The 15,333-nt window shown below is 44.4% G+C and overlaps 1 protein-coding gene and 1 gene segment (V, D, J or C); one reads left to right on the top strand and one right to left on the bottom strand.

Annotated features, from left to right (window-relative positions):
- Positions 1 to 15,333, bottom strand: part of LOC146342978 (immunoglobulin gamma-1 heavy chain-like) — a 675,086-nt gene that overhangs the window by 553,020 nt on the left and 106,733 nt on the right.
- On the top strand, positions 2,961 to 15,153 carry LOC146342979 (vomeronasal type-2 receptor 26-like). The gene is made up of 4 exons (XM_084808676.1): positions 2,961 to 3,245; positions 8,457 to 8,684; positions 12,386 to 12,512; positions 14,264 to 15,153. The coding sequence occupies exons 1-4, from the start codon at positions 2,964 to 2,966 to the stop codon at positions 15,151 to 15,153; spliced, it is 1,527 nt and encodes a 508-aa protein (XP_084664802.1). The 5' UTR covers positions 2,961 to 2,963.

Below are 15,333 nucleotides of genomic sequence, written 5' to 3'. Positions count from 1 at the left end.
GTGGAAAGGGCTTCAGGCTATGGTCTTATGACCCACTTACCTGGGAGGAAGCCCCATTGAACTGGATGGGATTTGTCGCTGCACAGTCATGTATAGAACTGCAGTATTTGTATATCTCTAAGGACACCACATTTGCATGAAGCCACCTTTGGCAACTTTTTGCATGCTGCAATTGTTTGTGATGTGTGAAAAAAAACCCCAGAAAAATTAAAGGAAATGTGGGGAGTTGGGGAGGATTCAGAAGTCACCTCTCTAAAAGATCACATAATATCTGGAGATTGGGAAAATATATAGCAAATTTGGGACATCATTTGGGACATCAAAGAGGGGGCATCATTTTTTTAAATAAATTATTGTTAGGAGGACAACATTAATAAAGGTGTGCATGGAAACACAGTTTTTATTTGTTTGTATTGGTGATCTTTGTTACGTTGGATATTCTTAATGATATTGTATGATTCATGATGTCAATAAAAGGTTTTTTTTTGAGGGGGTCAGGTTGGAGCATTCCAAGACAGTAGAAGGAAATGTGAGAATTGGTTGGATCCAGATTTAGTTAAACTTAGAGTAGACCCACTGAAATAATGACTAAATATGGATCCAATCCAATGTGTCCAAAAGGCTAAAGTGTTAAAGGTTTCTTTAGAACTTTCTGGTACAATTAAGCAGTTTTGCATAATTAAGCAGTTTTGCCTTGTCTGGTACAATTAAGCAGTTTTGCTGGTTTATTACAAAATTAAGCAGTTTTGCCTGATGAATAACCCGGAAATAGAAATATACTGAAGACAAAATCCAATATTTGTTGCACAGCATGTGAACTGCTAGCGGGGTGGGGGCGGGGGTGGGGGCATCTATATTGGACATATAGGGTAGATCCAGATTTAGGCATACTTAGGGTAGACCCATTGAAATTACTAAGTCCCACTGATTTCATTATAACTTTTGTAACTTTTGAACCCATTGTAAATTTTCTGGATTCAAAATGGGGCTTCCATAATGCATTTAGGTTGCACTGATGTTTACTTATTGTGCCTTTTATATGAAAGTCTCATTCATTCCTCCACCCCTCCAATTATCTAGTTTTTAGTTGTTCTTTTTCAGCTGTGTTTTTCCACAGGTATCTGACACCACTTCTCTTCATGTTCAACTCTGTGCTAGGGACATATACTCTAGGCACTGTTGGATGAAGCTGATTATCTTGACCCATTTCAAGGGCTTCAGGACTTGTTTTGGAATGGGAACTGATTTGGTCACCCAGTAGGATTACGGGGAAGTGTGACCCTGTTGATGCTCTTGGACCTCTTGGTGGCTTTTGATATCATCAACCATGGTGTCCTTCTGGATAGGTTGTCTGGTCTGGGAGTTGGAGGCACTGTATTGCAGGGGTTACACTTCTGCTTGGATGGCCAATTCCAGAAGGTGCTGCTGGGAGATTATCACACTGTGCCTTGGCAGCTATACTCTGGGGTCCCATAGGGCTCTATTCTATTCCCCATGCTGTTCCACACCTATGTGAAACCACTGGGGGAGGTTATATGGAAGGGTGGGCTGATGTGTCATGGACGACACCCAGCTCTGTCTCTCCTTTTCATCAAATCCAGATGAGGCAGTGGTTGTTCTGAACCATGCCTGGGCATTGTGAGAGAATGAATGAGAGCCAATAAACAGACTCAATCCAGACAAGACAGAGGTCCTCTAGTTGATGTTTCATCTGCCTAGCTAAGTGATGTTCAACCTGTTCTGCTGGAGGGGGTTGCACTCTCCCTAAAGGATCCAGTTCATAATTCATGAGTGCTCTTGGATCCAGCATTGCCATTAGAGGTACAGGGGGACTTGGTGGCACAGAGCACCTTTTAGCAGCTTAAACTCATATACCAGCTTCAGTGGTCCTTCTCTGGGATCACCCACCAAAGGAAGTGTGATGGGTGGCTACTAAGAAGAGGGCCTTTTCTGTTGTGGCACCTTGTCTGTGGAATGAGCTTCCCAGAGAGGCTCACCTGGCACCTACATTGTGCTCTTTTCAGAGCCAGGTGATTTTAGTCTTTCAGTTTCTGTTGTTTTAAATCTGTTACTGTATTTTATATATCTGGCACTAGGTTTAATTTTTGTTTTTATTTGTATTTTATACTGTAGTTTTAAACTGTTAAATTTTATATTGGATTTTACTGTGTTGAATTTTATGGTTTTACTTGTTCTGAACTGCCCAAAGAGCTTCAGCTATTGGATGATATAGAAATACATACATACATACATACATGAATGAATGAATGAATGAAACATTTGTTTCAGTTCATTTTTGACCAGAATTTATTTATTATATTTCTATACTGCCCTACAGCCGAAGCTCTCTGGATGGTTACTCAATTTGCACCTCCCATAGCCATGGGGCTTTCCCCAAATAAGGGAACTTTTATGGTGTGTGATTTTTTTTTTTGGGGGGGTAAATAGACATTTGTGCAAATTACAGGTGCAATTTCTGCAAAGTAAGCAAATTATGGGCAGAATGTGTGCAAATTACACAAATTGCAGATGCAATTTGCACAACTTTTGATTTATGGTGGCTGGGTGCATGTGGGAAATCTGTGAGGTGGCCTGACTTAATGCAGATCAAGTCAGGCTAGCTCGCATGGAAATGAGCCAGAGTCCAGGGGGCTAAGCTGATGATTCCTTGGATGGATTCCTTCGACATCTCTAGTATCTTGTATATATGTATTTTTGATTATAAGTTTTCAGTTGGCCCGTCAATGTACTGTGCAGATGTATTCTACTTATCATCTAGGCTGTAGAGGAAGATTCTCCCCACCTCCCACCACAGAAACACCAGGAACAATAAAAAGATATCCCAACGTCGAGACAGTAAATTCATTAGAACCAGAAGAAACCTATATTGCAGCACCATTTTTTTGTGCAGTGAAGAATTCTTCTCTGAAAGATCATGTGACTTTCTTTACAGTCTGATGCCAATGTTGTACCAGCATATCCTAGCCTTGGTATTTGCCATAAAGGAGATCAATGAGAATACCATGCTTTTGCCCAACATCACACTTGGGTTCCACATCTATGATTGCTACCATGATGACCGGATGACCTATTGTACCACTCTGGACTTACTCTTCAAGTTGCATATGTTTGTCCCCAACTACAAATGTGACAGTGAGAAGAACCTAATAGCTGTCATTGGAGGACTTAGCACTGATATCTCCTTCCGCATGGCAGACATCTTAGGTCTCTACAAGATTCCACAGGTGGGAACCGTGCATGGGGTCTTTTCAGAAATTGCACAAGTAATTTTCTGGTAATTCTTGGAGATATTTTGTGGTTCAGAGAGAGGAAGAGGTAGGACAAGCATAGAAATTAGTAATGGTTGAACTCCCCTCCTGGCTCAGATCATAATATGGTCACTGGTTATGAGTAGTATATGTGAACAATAAACAACAACAACAGAAACACAAATGAAAAAAACTCTTTTTCTGAGTGAGAATTCTATTGTGGTTTGTGAGTTTCCACACATGCACATTCTCACAATGTTGGTTGAGAAATGTAGTGTGGGAATAGGGAAAGATAGGGCATTGCCAAGACCATAGCCTCCAGTGGTCCAAGAGAATGTTACTCTTCCATATTCTTTCCCTCTCCCAAGCAAAGCTAGAAACCATGAAACACACAAAAATCTTCTTGGTAAGCTCCATGGAAAACTTGTGGGGTGGGGTGTCTCAAGCAAGAATGAGAGGGAGCAGGGATGAGGGATCCATCTCCTTATCTTCCATGAATGTGTCTAAAGTGATCTAAGTTGGTGGCCATTGTTACATCTTGTGGTTGCAAAGTCCATAGTTTAATGATGCACAGTGGAGAGAGGGTGTTTTCAGTTATGGTACCCAAGCTGTGGAACATCATCATTTTTATTTTTGCTATATTTACTGGATTGGGGGTGGGGGTGTGCATGCAGCTTTTATGGTCTTTTTAAATAGTTATTGATTGTTTTAAATTTTATATGGCAAGCTGCTCAAAGGCTAAATGTGTTAAGATGGGGTAAAAATCCTACAAATAAAGAAATACATCCCTACACAGATATAATATTGGCACATATGCTCATAATATATCTCAGTTTTAATTATGAAAACATTGTAAATTTCAGGGCAAGAGAGCTTAAATTCAAGCAGGTATTGTTGGCTGAAACAATATACAGTACTGTGCAAAAGTCTTAGGCCACCACCAGCTTTGTTGTTTTAGCAAAGTTTTAATGACCATCCATAATTATTTTTCGGTCTCTGTATTAAGATACAAACAGAAAATACAGGAAATATGTACAGGCAAAAATCAATATTTAGTGTGACCTCCCTTGTCTCTAAGCACATCTTGAACACTTTTGGGGAGACTGTCCTGAAGTTTTCTGAAGTAATCTTCTGGTATATTATACCAGGTTTCTTTCAGCACTTCCCAGAGTTCTTCTTTAGATGTAGGTTGTCTTTTATTTCTTTCTCTGTCCAGGTGATCCCATGCTGCCTCTATAATATTCAGGTCTGGACTCTGTGGAGGCCAGTCCATGACTGTCAGTGTTTTATCAGCTGTTTTCCTCACTAAATATGATTTCACTGCATTAGCAGGGTGCTTGGGATCATTATCATGCTGAGAAATGAAACCATTCCCAATCAGGCGCTTTCCAGAAGGAATGGCAAGATGAATTAAAACCTGTCTGTACTTTTCAGCATTCATGATCCCATCAATATGGACAAGATCGCCAACACCACTGGCAGAAATGCAGCCCCAAACCAGGACAGACCCTCCACCATGTTTCGCTGAAGGCTGCAAGCACTCATTCGTCCATCTCTCTCCAACCCTTCTTCTCACATATTGTCGATGATTGGACCCCAAAATTTCAAACTTGGATTCATCACTCCATAATACTGATCCTCCACTGATCCTCATTCCAATCTTAGTGAGCTTTAGCATATATTAGCCTTTTCACCCTGTTCCCTTTCCGCAAAAGTAGTTTCTTGGCTGCTACCCTTCCACAAAGACCATTCCTGGCCAGGCGCCTGCTGTTACTCTAGTGTAAGGGGAGGTCACACTAAATACTTGCCACTTTAGCCTATGGAAGCTGTTTTTTTCTGATTTTTTTTCTATTGTTGAACATTGCATACAAATTTCCTGTATTTTCTGGTTGTATACTAATGAAAGAGACTGAGAAATAATTATATATGGTCATTATACCATTGCTAAAACAACAAATCTGATGGTGGCCTAAGACTTTTGCACAGTACTGTATATCTTATTTTAAACCTATTGTTTTTGAACAGCCAACAAAATTTCTCAGAAATTGCGAAATATCCCCCGAACGTGTAGCAGTCACCTAGCAGAGCTCTTGCCTTTGACGGTGCAATCCTGTACATGCCTACTTGGCAGACAGCCCCGCTGAGTTCAATGGGACCTACTTCCAGGGAAGTGTTTATCGGACTACAGCCTCAGTCTAGGGATGTACGAAAGTTACTTACCTTTCCGCGGATTATGTTGATGGTGGGGGGGAGGCGTTCCGTCCCTCCCCCGGAATCCTCGACGGGGGGGGGAGGCAATCCGTTCCTCCCCCCCGGAATCCTCCATGGCTGGCTGTGCTCCATGGCAGCTCCGCGGAGCAGCTGGCCAGGCCCAGCCCAGCCCAGAGCCGTCCGCAGCTGGATTTCTGGCCGCGGAGGGCTCTGGGAAAAACAAACAAACAAACAAACCGCGTACGCAAATGGCGGTGGCTACGGCCGCCGCCATTTGCATTCCTTATTTTTGGCCGTCTTAATCTACATAAATATTTACGTAGACTATGATGGCGAAAATAACTATCATGTCTTGTAAAAAAAAATAGCCCCCCCACAAGACTGAAAATGGCGGTGGTGGCAGCCAGTCAGAAGACCAGCCGCCGCCGCCGCCGCAGCCGCTGCCACCGCCGTCGCTGCCGCCGCCGCCACCCGGAACATCTGCCCTAGGTAAGTCTCGTCCCGGGGGGGATCCGCAGGGGGGCAGACCGTTCCGCCACGGAGTTCGGGGGGCCGAATGCACTGGCATTCGGCCTCACCGAGATCTGTGGCGGAATTCTCTGACATCCCTACCTCAGTATCACTGAACCTGCAAATTATTTCAGCAAACATTTATTGCATGAACAGACAGAGGCATCCAGACTTTTCTCCCAACTGAAGTCTTCAATATCTGTATTTTTTCTTTCAGCTCATGTATGGCTCAATTGCTGTAAGAGAGAATGGAACAACTAAATTCCCTTCCTTGTATCGCATGGTCCCAAATGAAACCCATCAGTATATGGGGATTATCAGGTTGCTTAAACATTTTGGATGGTTGTGGGTCGGGCTCTATGTTGTGGATGATGACAGTGGTGAACATTTTGTACAAGTCCTGGAGCCATTGCTATCCCAGAATGAAATATGTGCAGCTTTCACAAGAAGCATCCCACAAAGATACCATATGAATTCCATGGAGGAAATTGACAATATGGTCTCAAATGTGTATATATCTTCCACAGAGAGCAAAGTCAATACATTCATCATCTATGGAGAATCTAGGACCATGGTAGCACTGACTACATTTATGGTTCTAGGAGAAAGTATTTTATGTGGAAGGGTATGGATTATGACAGCCCAGGTTGATTTCACATTAATGAGCCTTCAAAAGAATGCAAATTTTGAACTCTTCCAAGGGGCCATTTCATTTACGATACATTCAAATGAGCTTCTAGGATTCCACCAGTTCCTTCAGATCATAAAACCTGGCTGGACAGAAGGAGATGGTTTTCTGAAGGATTTCTGGGAGCAGGCATTCAACTGTGAATTCCCAGACCCCCAGGAGATGACAGGGGACAATGGAATATGTACTGGGGAGGAGATGTTGGAGAGCCTTCCTAGGACATTTTTCGAAATGGACATGACTGGGCACAGCTACAGTATCTATAATGCTGTCTATGCTGTGGCACATGCTTTGTATGCCATGGACTCAGCTCAAGCAAAGCACAGAACAATGGTGGGTGGCAAAAGATTTGAACTTCAAGACCTTCACCCTTGGCAGGTAATGTGTCCACTATGAAATGGAGTGATATCCCAGAACAAATCAATGCAAGATTAACCAGCATCCCATCTTCTCCTCCATTATGGATGGCATGGGAGTCTGAAAAGGGGGTGGAGTCTGACAGACTCCCCCCCCCCATCCAGCCTCCCGGACCCTGCTCATCAAGCCCTGGGGCGCTGATGGACCTGGCTGCTAAGTGCCCTGGAGCTAGACGAGCAGCTGGGAGCACTGTGGAACCCCAGTGCTCTTGCCCTGCCCTCCTCTAGATGATGCTAGGGTGAGAGCACTGGGGACTGGCCACATTGAGTCCATTCCTCCCCACACTGGCTGTTAAAGAAGCCAGAACTTTGGGGGCTGGCTGTGCTGAGAACTTGGCAGTCAAGCCCTTGTGCTTATAAAGCACAAGTTGAGTGTTGCAGTCCTTGGCGGTGGTATGGAGAGGAAGGGCAGCTCACACAACTCATCGGGTGGGCGGGGCAAGCAGAGAGTCTCATCGAGTGGGTCCAGGCCACGTGAGCTGGGAGGGGGGAGCTCGTTGAGCTCCCCCATGCCCCAGACAGAGACGGGTTCATCCATCCCTATCCTCCATGAATAAGTGGTGTGGTGCATCTCATTTGTTGACAGAGCCTAAGGGTACACACCACATAATTCCTCCTGTAATAGTAATCAGGCAATGTATTAAGTCTTCTGCCAATTCAGGAGTAGAACCAAAATTTAGGGGTTGGTCTGCCTGTGTTAAGTTTCAAGCTGCAGAGAAATATATGTGCAAGGGTGCAACCCTATAAGGATAGACATCAGCCCCTGAACTCAGAGGCTGACGCCTATCCCATGCAGGGCAGATGGAGCATAGAGGGTATCCTCTTCTCTGTTCTCCAGCCACCCTGGATTTGTGGCTAGATGCATGTTTTCATGCGTCTGGTTGCAGCTTTGGGGAGGGGGATGGAAAGGGCCTGGAGACCAGATACGAAGCTGTCTAAAGAGGCTTCTGTGGTCTTCTCCCCTTCCTGCCCCAAGGACCACCCCCTTTTTACCTTCTCCACACTTCATTTACAGGTGCAGAGATGGCGGCAGCATGGAAAGAACCATGCCCGCTTTGGGGGGGGGGAGGGGGAGGGGAGCGGCGTTTCTGGAAACTGAGGTCAGAAACTGACAAATCCTATGGCCATCTAAATGGTGTCTAGCATCCATAGGATTGCAGTCTAAGGGCACAATCCTATGCCTGTTTAGACAGAAAAAAGTCCTACAACTTCCAGCATTCCCCAGCCAGCCATGCTGGCTCAGGAGTGCTGGGAGTTGTAGGACTTTTTTCTGTCTCAACAGGCATAGGATTGCGCCCTAAATCTCACTACGAAGATTCTGATACATCATTATGCCTTTGTTCTCTTTTCTTTTTCAGTTAGCTCCACCCATTTCTTCAAGGTGTTTTGTTTAATAACTCAGTTGGAGAAACAGTGTCCTTTAATGATGAGAGGGAAATGGGAGGTGGATTTGACATCATGAATATGGTTACGTTCCCCAATACTTCCTTTCAGAGAGTGAAAGTTGGAAGGACAGATCCCAATGCTCTTGAAGGAGAAGAATTCATCATTAATGATGATATGATTGTGTGGCATGGAGGTTTTAACCAGGTGTGAATTCTGGGTTACTTTGGATGGGTGATTTGGGGGTTGGAAGTTTCCTTGGCTACATAACTGACACCAGCATCAGAAGCAGTGTGCTTCTGATTGCCAGTTGCTGTGGAATATGACTGGGAGCATGCTATTGCATTCATGTGTTGCTCATGGGCTTCCAATACACTTCTGATTGACCACTGTTAGAACAGAATACTGGACTAGATATGCCTTTGTTCTGATCCAGCATGGCTCTTATTTTCTTCTCAGTAGGTATATGAATCACTTAAAAATCCAGCAGTGGACACAAGAGGGGGTGATTCGGTAGACACTGCTTACTTGGACTTCCAAAAGGCTTATGACAAAGTGCTTCACCAAAAACTCCTGAGCAAACATAGCAGACTCAGAATACGAGGAGAGGTCCACTTATGGATCAATAACTGGTTAAAAACAGAAAGCAGAGAGTAGGAATAAATGGTAATTTCTCCTAATGGAGGGAAGTAAATAATGGGGTCCCACAGAGAGGAGTATTAGGACCAATGCTTTTCAACCTGTTCATAAATGATCTGGAATTAGGAGTGAGCAGTGAGGTGGACACGTTTTTGGATGACACCAAATTATTTAGGGTGGTTAAAATAATAAAAAGGGTTTGTGCGGCGCTCCAAAAGGATTTCTTCATAGTGGGAGAATGGGCATCCAAATGGCAAATGCAATGTAAGCAAGTGCACAGTGTTGCATATTGGGACAAAAAATCCCAACTTATAAAATCATAACATCATAGAATAATAGGGTTGGAAGGGGCCTACAAGACCATCAAGTCCAGCCCCCTGCTCAATACAGGAATCCCAGTCAAAGCATCCCTGACATGTGGCTGCACAGCCTAGGGATGTACGAAATGACTTACCTGTTTTGTTTTGTGACATCCGTGGTGGGGGGGAGGCGCTCTGTCCCTCCCCCCAAAATCCTCACCAGCTGGCTCTGCTCTGCCACGACTCCGTGGAGCCACCGGCCGGGGCCACCCACAGCGACATCCGTCTGCTGCTGGGCTGCGCAGAGACGCAAATGGTGGCTGCCATAGATGGCACCATTTTTGTATCTTTTTCTTGCCGTGATAGGCTACCACAGCAAAAAAAGGGAACACAAATGGCGGCGGCTACAGCGGCCGCCATTTGCGTTCCCTTTTTTCCCCATGATAGGCTATGTAAATATTTATGTAGCCTATCACAGCCTCCGCAGGGACGCAAATGGTGTAGCCTATCACGGGAAAAATCGTGAAGCGAATGGCAGCCGCAGACACAGCCGCCATTCGCAAAGCAGCACAAACGGCACCAGGTAAGTGCTCCGTTTTACATGCCTTTCACGGGATGGTGGGGCAGCGAGGCTTTGTTCCACCATGGATTTCGGGGGGCCGAATGCACTGGCATTCGGCCTCACTGAGATCCATGGCAGAATTTTCTGCCATCCCTAGTACACCCTCATCTTGAATGCCTCCAGTGTGGGAGAGCCCACCACCTCCCTAGGTAATTGGTTCTATTATCATATTGCTCTAACAGTCAGGAGGTTTCTCCTGATGTTCAGCCGGAATCTGGCTTCCTGTCACTTGAGCCCATTATTCCATGTCCTGCATTCTGGAACTTCAAGTATAACCTAATGAGATCTGAGCTAGTGGTGACCAATCAAGAAAGAGACCTTGGGCTTGCGGTGGACAGCTCAATGAAGATGTCGGCCCAGTGTGTGGCCACTGTAAAAGAAGTAGGGATGGCGGAGAATTTCTCCATGAATCTCCGGGAGGCTGAATGACAATGCATTCGGCTCCCCGAAATTGGTGGGGAAATTCTCCGCCCCCCCGCCCCCCCCCGGGATGGGACTTACCTCTGTCGAATGTCCCTCTCGGCGGCGGGTCCCGGCGGTGGTTTGGCGGCCTTTTGGCGGGGGCGGGGGTGGCGGCCGGTCTTCTGACCAGCTGCCGCCGCCGCCATTTCCCAGTAAATTAAAAAAAAAAAAGTGATAGGTTACGTAACGATTTACGTAGCCTATCACGGCTAGATGTTCAAAGTCAGCCGTGATAGGCTACATAAATCTTTATGTAGCCTATCACAGGTGACTTTGGAAAAAAAAAAGCGCGTACGCAAATGGCGGCGCCCATGGGTGCTGCCATTTGTGTTCCTTATTTGGGCACGGGTAGTCTACGTAAAGATTTACGTAGACTATGGCGAAAATAAGGGCCACGCTATTTGCATTGCCCTTATTTTCGCCATAGTCTACGTAAATCTTTAGACTACCCGTGCCCAAATAAGGAACGCAAATGGCAGCGCCCATGGGCGCCGCCATTTGCGTATGCGCTTTTTTTTTTCCAATGTCACCCGTGATAGGCTACGTAAAGATTTATGTAGCCTATCACGGCTGACTGAAAATCTAGCCGTGATAGGCTACGTAAATCGTTACGTAGCCTATCACTTTTTTTTTAAAAAAAACTTTTTTTTTCACGGCTGGGGAGATGGGGCGCTCCCCCCCGGGCAGAATTTCGGCGGCGAGGGATGGGACGCCTCCCCCCAGGCCTGAATTTCGGCCGGGAGGGGCAGGGCGCCTTCCCCCCACCAAGAATTTCGGGGGGAGAACCAAAGCACCTCCCCCCCCCACCGAAAACAGCTGCAGGACCAGGTAAGGGACTTTCGTCCATCCTTAAAAAAAAGGAAAAACTCTATGTTAGGCATAATTAGAAAAGGAATTGAGAATAAAATTGCCAATATCATACTGCCCTCATACAAATCTATGGTGCAACCACACTTGGAATACCACATACAGTTCTGGTCACCACACCTAAAAAAGATATTGTAGAATTGGAAAAAGTGTGGAAAAGGGCAACTAAAATGATCAAGGTGCTGGAGCAACTCCCCTACAAGAGAAGGTTACAACAGCTGGGTTTGTTTAGCTTTGGAGGGGGGGAGAGGGTAAGGGAGACACGATAGAGGTGTACAAAATTATGCATGGTGTGTAGAGTGTGGATAGGGAGAATTTTTTCTCCCTATCTCCTAATACTAGAACACAAGGGTGTCATCCCATGAAGCTGATTGGTGGGAGATTCAGGACAGAAAAAAGGAAGGGCATCTTCACACCACACATAGTTAAACTATGGAATTCGCTACCACAGGAAGTAGTGATGGCCACCAGTTTGGATGGCTTTAAAAGGGGGTGAGACAAATTCCTGGAGGAAAAGGCTATCAATGGTTACTAGTCCTGATGGTTATGTGCTACCTCCAGCACCAGAGGCAATGAGCCTATGTACACCAGTTGCTGGGGAACATGGGTGGGAGGGTGCTGTTGCACTTGTGTCCTGCTCGTGGGTTCCTGGTTGACACCTGGTTGGCCACTGTATGAACAGAATGCTGGACTAGATGGACCCTTGGTCTGTTCCAGCATGGCTCTTCTTGTGTTCTTAAGAGGGTGGCATCCATGTTTCTTTAGGACTGGGCTCAGTAGCTGACTTCTTTTTTTCTCCCCAAAATTTTCTTCAGCCAACCAGTAGATTGGAAAAAACAAAAAACAAAACAATGCGTGCCATTTTCAGAAACTCACTAGCAGATAGTTGCATGCATTATATTTAATATAATATTCCCTATCAAATTTCATATCAGTTGGTTATTTGTAAATGAGTCGATGAATAATAGCATGCCCTAAACTCTCCTGTTCTGTTCTGTATCACTCCCATTCATGGATAGGTGCTGCCCCTTTCTGTTTGTAATGAGCATTGTCACCCTGGAAATCAGAAGAAAAGTAAAGAAGGGGAACAATTTTGCTTCTATGATTGTGACCCGTGCCCAGAAGGGAAGATTTCAAATGAGAATGGTAGGTCGTATAATGCAGCACATTTTCCATCATACAGGATTAGTTCAGGTGATCATAATACCAAACAGTAAATTACTACTGAATATGACACCACTTGGTAAGCCAGTCGTCTGAGGGACTACACAACAAACCCATGAACTACTTGGTACAGTTGCTTGTATTCAGGTTATTAGTGTCTTAAGGGTAGCATTGTCTTTTAAAGGGCAATTTGTTTCTTCTCCTTTCTTTTCTTCATGGATTTCAGATATTAAGTTTAAATATTCCAAATTCTGCTCTAAGGATTTCATAAGATTTAAATGTTTGCAGCTATCAGGAGGTATTTTAAAATATTAATGCATGTTTTGCTCTGTTTGAGGGCTTTTATTCCCAGTGAGAAAACACTAGAGATGGGTGAATCAATCTATTTCTAATCCACGTAACTTTCTAATGTTTTCATCCACGAATTGATTCCACCCCATTTCCACATTCAGGTGTTGCTTTTTTTAATTTTAAAAAAATCCAAAATGAAAATTGGCATTTAAGTATGTATACTCAAATGTATTTTCTGTTAAAATATGCATTTCTAAATATATCTGATACACTTTTGAGCTGAGAACATTCAAGGCATGCAAAAGCTGGTGAATAACTATGTTTTGATCTGCACATTAATTTGGGAGTTGCAACTAAGGACATTCCACACTGGAAATGGCAAAGACTGAATTTCTCAAGCATCCCTACCAATTGTATGTTGCCTGATGAAGGGGCTGTCTGTGTGTGTGTGTGTGTGTGTGTGTGTGAGAGAGAGAGAGAGATTCATTTTGCTTTTAAAGGTGTACAATTATACATAAGATTAGAATTTGTGTTGCAAATTTTGCAACATCATCTTCTTGTTAAGAAGCCAGATTTTGTTTTAGAAGAAACTTAGGCTGCAGTCCTATCATCCCTAGCTGGATGCCTCAGAGCCATAAGATCAATCTTATCCCCCACTCCTCCAAGGGTGTAAAGAGAGAGGTCTGCCCTCCAAGGCGGATGGTATCCAACCTCAGATGGCCCCTACAAGGCCCTGCAGAAACCTCTGAGTCCTTTGCCTCTCTGCTGGCAGAGCTCCGACATTGGTGAAGGAAAAAAGAAAAGACAGATCAGAAGGCATATTGTGGGCAGATCAGGAGGAGCCTTTGAATCAATAGGAGCCAAAGCTCTCCTTGTCCTGAAACACCCCCACCCCACCCCCACCCCCCAATAAGGAAAGCAGAGAATTTACATCAGTTCTGGAGCTCTTCCAATGTGAGATAAACCATCACAAGAAAAAGTCTTGAAAGGGTAATATGGAAAAATAACCTGCTGTTGTTCCTACCTCCATCTCTGATGTAGGAACATAGGGAGCTGCCTTATATTCTGTCAGACCATTGGTCCATCTAGCCCAGTATTGTCAGCATTGACTGGCTGTGAATCTCTAGGGTTTCAGATAGGAAATGCCAGAGATTGCACCTGGAACATTCTGCATACCAAGTATGTGCTCTGCCACTGAGCCATAGGCCCTCCCTTCTGCCCTGCCAACATGAGCCCAACAGTGCTTTAGATAAGGTGGTTCCTCTGGCTTCAGATCTTCCTACCCCCTCCAGTAGGATTGCTCTGTAAATGTAGATGCCCTTTAAAAAACTAAAACATACAGCCCCCGAGCAACAACTTGAATGTGGGAGATATTTTTTTTAGATTTTTCCCATAATCACAGATGAATTGGGATTGAGATGGTACCATTTTCTATTTTTCAGACATGGTTGACTGTTTCATCTGCCCAGAAGATCAATATCCAAGCACGGAACATGATCAATGCATCCCAAAGACTATAAGCTTTCTTTCTTATGAAGAACCTTTAGGAATCAGTTTATCCTTGGCTGCTGTGTCCTTTGCTCTAATCACAGCCTTGGTTCTTAAGCACAAAGATACAGCCATAGTCAAAGCCAACAACCGGGATCTTACCTACACTCTCCTCATCTCCCTCCTTCTCTGCTTTCTCTGTTCTTTGCTATTCCTTGGCCGACCTGGGAAACTGACATGCTTTCTTCGACAACCTGCTTTTGGCATCATCTTTTCAGTGGCTGTTTCCTGTGTGTTGGCCAAAACCATCACTGTGGTTGTAGCTTTCATGGCTACCAAACCAAGTTCCAACATGAGGAAGTGGGTGGGGAAAAGATTGTCAAACTCTATTGTTCTTTCCTGCTCCCTCATTCAAGCTGGCATTTGTGCCATCTGGTTAGGAACTTCTGCCCCATTCCCAGATTTAGACATGCATTCACTGAGTGGAGATATCATAGCATTATGTAATGAGGGATCTGTCATTATGTTTTATCTTGTCCTGGGCTATATGGGATTTCTGTCCATCATCAGCTTCTCAGTGGCTTTCCTTGCCAGGAAGTTGCCTGACAGTTTTAATGAAGCCAAGTTTATCACCTTCAGTATGGTGATGTTTTGCAGTGTTTGGTTGTCTTTCGTTCCAAGCTATCTCAGCACCAAAGGGAAATATATGGTGGCTGTGGAGATCTTTTCTATTTTAGCTTCCAGTGCTGGGTTACTGGGTTGTATCTTTTCCCCCAAATGCTACATTATTGTGCTGAGACCTGAGGTGAACAACAGAGGGCAGCTAATTAGAAGAAAGAATTAGAAAGTCAATCAAAGGCTCCTATTATGTTTATTCTGTGGTGTGTATGGATTGAAGACTATGGACCTACTTTAAGCATCAGATTGGGCTGCCCTTTATTCTAATCCATTGTATCATATACTCTCATGGTCCACAGAAACAGAAATAGGTTTTGATGAAGTGACAGGAGCGAAGCAGGAAGGT

This window comes from Heloderma suspectum, chromosome 6 (genome assembly GCF_057233095.1).
Source record: "Heloderma suspectum isolate Gila_16-S chromosome 6, 16-S_ref, whole genome shotgun sequence".
NCBI classification, from domain to species: Eukaryota; Metazoa; Chordata; class Lepidosauria; order Squamata; family Helodermatidae; genus Heloderma; species Heloderma suspectum.
Note: the sequence above shows the minus strand (reverse complement) of the source record. Positions and strands in the feature narration are given on the sequence as shown.